Consider the following 7,283-nt stretch of genomic DNA (forward strand, 5'->3'; position numbering starts at 1 on the left):
ATAAGATCTTTGTAACGTGTCGAGTCTTCTTGGCCAATCAGTGTCCAGTTTCTCGACATGCGCTGTCTGTGCCTCTGCTAGCGCTCTGCCTCCGTTAGCACCCCCCACCCCCGCTGTCCTCCTCCGGGCACCAGGAGTGAAGCTCGCCCAGAGCGCCACATGAGCTCGGGCCGGCGCTGTTTAGGCTCCTCTTGGCGGGCCCTACTCCAGCAGTTATAGGCCTCCATGGCGAAAAGAAAGGCAGAGCAGGCGCCCCAGAAAAAGGTCTGCCTAACGTTCAAACATGAGGGGCTAGATGAAATAGTCCAAACTGACACAGGTAGGATGAAACTTTCAGACGTATTTAAATATGAAGAATATGAAGTTATTAAATTGTTTATTTGGGCTACCTTTAGGAAAAATGACCCCATGTCAATTTAATAGGCCTATAATTATTGTTTAGCACTGCATTAGCATTTTTCTTTCAATAAAGTTCCACTTAAATGTTGTACCTGCTGAGAAATGACTAAACACCTTTGATACTTTTATTTTTATATATATATCCTTATCAGTCCAGTGAACTAGTCATAACCTCCCCTTATTGAAGTTCAACAAAAATCCTTTAAGTTCAACTAAACTGACTGGTAAAACACCATCATTAAAATGTTCCCAAAGTCCAGCCATTATAAAGGATATTGAATAAATATCAACCTTGTATACATATTGATGCATTTGCTGTCATCTCTTTGAATCCCCTATGGCTAACGCAGGCTTGTGGTCATTTTCGGCAGGTCGCGTGGTTGCGAATTGCTCACAGTGCTGAAATGCGCGCTCAGAAGAAAAAAAATTTGCTCAGTGCTGAAAAAAATTAGAGGGAACATTGCTGATGACTCCTTTCCCACAGAGGTCTACGGAGGGTGATGTGCGTCTGGTGAGTGAAATGATGGTTGTGTTACTGTTTTTTACATTTGCAGTGCTATGACTCCTTTGGCGGTGATCTCCGGTCTGAATTTATGCTAGAGCTTCATGTGTTTTCATGTGTAGAAAAAAGTGTAGAGACGCCTCCAACCTCGAGACGTCCGACCTCGAGGCGCTGCGTAATTGTGCGTTGTTCAGAGGGGTCCGCTGAAGGTTGAAGTGGCTTTGAGTGACCTCCCTCCATGCTTTTGGTGGTGCCTTGTGGCGGAGTGGGTGTCTGCTGTCCACACATGGTGGACTGTGAGTGCGCCGTGTATTTAGTGGGTCGGTCTACGACAGTAACTCCCGGCACACTTTTTTCGCCCAGTCCGCCCATGATGTGGACTATACGGCACTCACTGAAGGCCTAAGTCGAAAATGCACGGCTTGCCACTGCATGTTGATAATCATTTTTAATAATCAGCGTGCTTGAATAATTTTGTGTGATGATAATAAAAGTGTTATGAGGTGTGTGTGGAACAGTAGCACAGCCAAGGATGTTCAAGGTCAGATGTGAGAAGTATGGAGTCAGAAAAAGGGAGTGTAGGTCAGCTGTGACTGATACAGGATGGTACGGTAGAGCCCAAAGAACGGTCGAAGGCACCCTACACATTCAATCATCCACAAATGTTTGATATTAAAACAATTAGATAAGAGAGGCACAGACAGCATTGTATGCAATGTGCCTTGAAATCAGTAGGGCGGAGACTACCTTCCCGTTCTGGTCGTTAGAGCCAATCAGATTGTTTAATAATACGCCCTGACGTCTGAACAATGAGATAAAAATGGGATGTCTTCTGTGTAAAATGTGTGCTTCCGCCCCAGGCTGAGAACTGGTCAGATCAGCCCTGCTTTTGCAATCGCAGCGCTTGCTTACTTTCTTGTGACCAGGGTAAATAAATTATCAGAACGAGAAACGGTGTTTGGCTGAATTCTTCCAGAGGCTCTACCAGGCATCCAATAAACGATACACGATTTAAATGTTGTCCACTGCTGCAAATGTGAATCCTCTCTGTAAAATAAATGACTGCTGGTCACTACTAAGTTCACTGAAAGAAAGTTACAATTGCACACCAAAACCTGTAACAGAGATCCAGCAGGGACTATGATCAGAGCATGAGCTAGATGTGCTAAACGTTGCTAATGTAAACAACGTTACGCCAGACTTGAGCAGCGGGGACAACCACCGAAGGGAGCGGGACCAGCTAAATGTGCTCACTCTGCTAGCGTAAATATGCTATTGTAACACAAAGTTTAGTAGCTAAATACACCCATCTTCAAATGGATCCCTTCTGTCTGCATATTCCTCTTGGTCGCAGGAGTCAAAGCCTTCAGGGTCGCCGCCACAGCTTCCTCTGTAGTGAAGTGCGTCCTTGCCATAATCTCTCTTCTTTATGAGTGAAAACGCCAACGTGATTACAGAGCTCAGATGTGTAGTTACATAGGGTGACCAGACGTCCTCTTTTTCCCGGACATGTCCTCTTTTTGAGACCTAAATAAAGCGTCCGGCAGGGATTCCAAAAACGTCCGGGATTTTGCTATGTCCGGGAAACTAGTTATTACCGCTTTACAAGTTTTGGAAATGGTATGTCCCTTACGTTCCACCTTCTTGCGCAAGCTCTGACTGTAGAGAGAATTACAGTCAGAGTCTTATGGCACTATGATCAGGAATGATAACGATGATATGGGTGATCGTGCGAGAGCTCCCACTGGATTGATTTCCACACTTTGCTAATTTACACAATCGTAATGTGCAGGGGATGAAGATGAAGATGAGGTGACTGGAGGTGTGTGTGGCATCACCATGGTGACTGATGCAGGAGGTGATGAAGAACATTAGAGCAACAGCAGTCCCGGTGCTTTCCTCAGGCATGTTCACCGTGCAACCACTCAAGCAGGTGATGTCCCGTCACTCCTCAGTCTGGTGAACTGGAAGTCTATCTAGGATGGAGCTTGAGCGCCCCCAAGTGGGATGAAATGAAAACGTGAATAAAATGCATGAAATACTTTGTAAGAAGAGATGAGACCAGATAACACAACATGAAATAATCAAACATGACAAGATATATATATATATATATAAGCTGTGCAACAATATATAAACCTCTTCATACATGTACTACCAACAGATATGCCGTGTGTGTGTGTGTGTGTATGTGTGTGTGTGTGTGTGTGTGTGTGTGTGTGTGTGTGTGTGTGTGTGTGTGTGTGTGTGTGTGTGTGTGTGTGTGTGTGTGTGTATAATAAAGACACACTGTAAAGCACTTTGAATAAAACTGCTGCATAAGTCCGCATTGGGCATAAATCTATAATGATACATCAGACATGTAGGTTTGTATTTAATACATAAGATCATAAGTGGTGCACACAGATACTACATATGTGTTTCTATCTATATCTGTTCCTGTTTTATTGTGTTTGGTAGCGGTCGTCCCACCTGCCAGGGACCGCAGTAGAAAACCAGCCGCGGGGCTAAAGTTCTATACACATTTTCACTAATCTCAGTTTTGCAAACTTTGGGATCTCCACTAGAATATAATACAACACAAATACATTTCTGTGTGTTTCGGCTGCATCACACATGTTCGTATTGACTGGCAGTTCAAGAAGGTTCAGGAGATTAAGATCAAGAGTTAAAAAAGCAATGTCACCTGTTAGACGTGGCTTTTGGTTTAGAGTTAGTGTGTCATGACCTTAAGATAAGAGTTGTCATCACTGTAACCATAGTTTAAATAGTTTCTGCAAAACAGTGACTGCATGTGATTAAATTGAAATGAAACAGAACTTTAACTCAGGAGATCGCTGTTTGTGTCTTGTGCGACACAAAAAATCAACATTGATTGACTTATTTTACGTTAAGGGAAATGTTACGTACTAAACTTATTTTCATCCAAACCGTGGTGTTTTACTACACTTAGTAGTTTTGCTGCATTTTGGTTTTGTTTCTATTCAAAACGTTAACCTTTTGTTTAAAACTGCGATCATCAGCCGGAGAAAACCCGTTTGGGTTTAGTTGAATGGGAGTTATCTTGTGACCTGATCCCCAGTTGGAGAACCACTGAGAAAAGTTTGATAAAATAGTTCAAACTAGTCTCCCACATGAAGCCATCAGGACCAACATATTAAACCAAGAAGAAGCTACTGTAAAACAACCAGCACAGCAAAATGGCAACTCATTCTTATGTAATTAATGTCATCTTAAGTGTTGTAAAATTTGTTTGGGAAAGCAATTTTGTATTTGTATTTTGTATTTAGAGATTAATTATCTCTTTAAAAATGATTATGCTGCTTTAAATGTGTTAATTGCATGTCCAGAGATTCACCAAAGTGTTCAGTTAAGCTAAAGATTCAGAGTACTATTCTACAAATTTGTTAATAAAAAAAAAGGATATCATCAGTGTGGGCGTCATCAACTATCCCGGTGTGAAAGCCAAATTAACAAAAAAGAAAACGCTTATTTTAATCTGCAGCTCCTCCTGCATTAACAATCTCCCTTTTGATTTGTTGTGAAGGTTCTGTTGAAATATATTGTATTTCCAGACTAAGTCAGCTGTTAAAATAGTATTTTGTTGGCAGCTGCCCAGATCCTGCTGGTGATCCACTACCAGGTGTGGAAGAGTCTGTGATGCAGCTGCAGAAGGAGAAGCTGCAGATGTTTCAAGACAGGAGAGAACAGAGTCAGGAGGACTCTGGCATGAAAACCAAGAGAATCTCCTTCAGAATCGCCTCAAGCGGTTGATCTGTTGACTGACTTCAGTATGAACACATGCAACTTCACCAAGGCCGTAGGTTTGATCTCCACTTGGGAAAAGACCCCAAACAAGTAAATAAAGTAATATTTTGGAAATCACTTTCTAAGAAACATAGAACAATATTTCAGTTTTTTGCATCCAACATCAACATTCAGGAGGTTTAACCAGATTCAGTATTTTAACTGATTACCTTTTATATTCTGTAGTATTACAGAGATATATATATATATATATGTTTAATTAGTGGGAAGTATATAAATTAATTCGCTGAACACTGTTGTATACCCATTGTTTTTCTTTAGTTTTCATAATAACTGATTGTGTGTAATATCTCAAACGGCCAGCAGGTGTCGCCGTCTCTCCACTAGCGGGTTGTCTGCGCATCGTCTTCACGCTGCTTTGTCAAGTTTCTCAAGAAGAAGAACATAACGGAAGAGAAAGGAAGAACAGTGAACAGCGCCCTCGTTACAGCGTTATAACTGTATGTATATGTATTGTTATGACTGTATATGTATTGTTTTAACTGTATATGTGTATGTTATTATGGAGAATACTAAATATTAAATTCATAGTAGCTACTGAATCACTACATGGAGAAAGCTTTGACAAAAACCATAATTTAGAAATGTTCTCTGATTATGATCCTTGAACATAAAGTGAAGATCACAGTTTACAGTAAACACAGAATCATCGTCATGTATTTGATCTCCCGTCACAGATGGAATCACAACAAGACACAGAGATCTGGATTTAAGGGTAATTTATTGAAAAGCAAGACAAAAGTACAAAAAGAATGAAACGGAGCAACTTCTCTTGACTTTCTTCACTAACCCAACACAAGAAGAGATTCAGAGCATCAATGTTCAATTATACACAACCAAGAAGGAAAACATCCCAAAATACCAGCAGGAAATATATTAAAGACTTCTATCAGCGGAGAAGCTTCAAACATCACACAACTATTTTAGAATCTCAGATAAAATTTAAATACTATGATATTTAAAATATATTTGATTAAATCAGAAAAACCTCAAAGACAAAACGTATGATTTGATTTAAATGTGATCTGCTGGAAAGAAACACAAGCAAACTATGTACACAACTGGAAAATACATGTACGGATGTGTGTGTGTGTGTGTGTGTGTGTGTGTGTGTGTGTGTGTGTGTGTGTGTGTGTGTGTGTGTGTGTGTGTGTGTGTGTGTGTGTGTGTGTGTGTGAATTTACATTTGCGTTACCAGTATTGATTTCACCAGAAAGCCCAACAGCAGAAGTATTAAAGCGTAACTATGGTGGATTTGTTTGAGATGAACATCTTCATGTGAAGAGAGCTGTGATGCTTTCATTGTTCTGAACATCTGCAAGAAGAATCTTCCTCATTGGAGGAATTTACTTTTTCTTTTATTCAAACTAAGTGATCCAAATAATTTAATGTCATCAGTTATGTTGGATAATTTTTGTTAACTAGTTATTCAAAATGTGTTTTCTTTGTATTTCAACCGATGAGCATCTGGATCACCAGCCTGCTTCTGGCATGATATTGTGTATTAAAGCAGCTTTAAAGCCTCATTGCTGCCTTTTGCCACATAAACATGAGTCATATTTAATCTTAATGTTGTGGTGAGGTGGCCCCTTTTCGTATATTTGGATGACAGATTGTTGATAAACTTTGTAGATAATGATGTTCAATGGGAGAGGAGTTCCCCTCCTCTTCATGCTGCCACTCACATCTGTCTGGAAACATAAATAAGCATTCATAAATGAAGAGTGCAAAAAGTAATAACATGTCTCTAATGTGTCAGAAAGGAAAGGTGTCAAACCTTTAGGTTCTGAACATGAGTATAAATATGTATACAGGTGATATAAGAGGAAGTCGTTACCTTTACATCAGTTTTGTGGAGCTGTTTACACCTTCTGTTGAAGAAGAGTCAGACCCTGAAGAGAAGAAAATACAGTTATGGATAGATGGATAGATGGATAGATGGATAGATAGATAGATAGATAGATAGATGGATAGATATGAACCTGATTCGCTCATCGGAGGAGGAGGGTTAAGTGGAATCTTCACATCTACAAAAACAGAACAAGATGAATCAAGACCAGCAGCTCCAGTTCAGCTTCCTGGATGAACTTTCTCTCCACAAATGTTCTGAGTCTATAATCTTATTCTGATGGAACTAAAGTCAGCCGTTTGTGCTCTGTATGCACAGATGTGTGTGTGTATGTGTGTGTGTGTGTGTGTGTGTGTGGTGTGTATATATATATATATATATATATATATATATATATATATATATATATATATATATATATATATATATATATACACACACACACACAGAATGATTTTATTCTTTTCTTTCTTTCTGCTTTTTCATTTTTAAATATATTAATATTGTAGGAATGCTAAAAGTATAAATGACATCATATGTAAGCTCCTGCCCTCACTTAATATCAGTTATGAAGTACAACTCATTGTAAACCACTCTGCATGTGAGCATCTAGTCAAAGTACAACAGTTTAAATTAAATCAAAAAACTTCTACTTACTTTTTTGAGAATCTTTATCTGAAATAAAAAGAAAAGACAGGATTTCAG

The 7,283-nt window shown here is 39.5% G+C and overlaps 1 protein-coding gene across 1 annotated transcript in view; it reads right to left on the bottom strand.

Annotated features, from left to right (window-relative positions):
• Nucleotides 1–5,433: 5,433 nt before the first annotated feature.
• LOC306749168 (major histocompatibility complex class I-related gene protein-like) overlaps nucleotides 5,434–7,283 on the bottom strand; it is a 10,724-nt gene continuing 8,874 nt past the window's right edge. The window contains exons 5-8 of the mRNA XM_079232427.1: nucleotides 7,236–7,253; nucleotides 6,712–6,756; nucleotides 6,567–6,621; nucleotides 5,434–6,420 (exon numbers count right to left, since the gene is read on the bottom strand). Coding sequence (XP_079088553.1) covers nucleotides 6,569–6,621; nucleotides 6,712–6,756; nucleotides 7,236–7,253 — 116 coding nt within the window. The 3' untranslated portion in view covers nucleotides 5,434–6,420; nucleotides 6,567–6,568. The remainder of the gene's footprint in view (nucleotides 6,421–6,566; nucleotides 6,622–6,711; nucleotides 6,757–7,235; nucleotides 7,254–7,283) is intronic.

This window comes from Taurulus bubalis (assembly GCF_910589615.1).
Source record: "Taurulus bubalis genome assembly, chromosome: 16".
Taxonomy (NCBI): Eukaryota; Metazoa; Chordata; class Actinopteri; order Perciformes; family Cottidae; genus Taurulus; species Taurulus bubalis.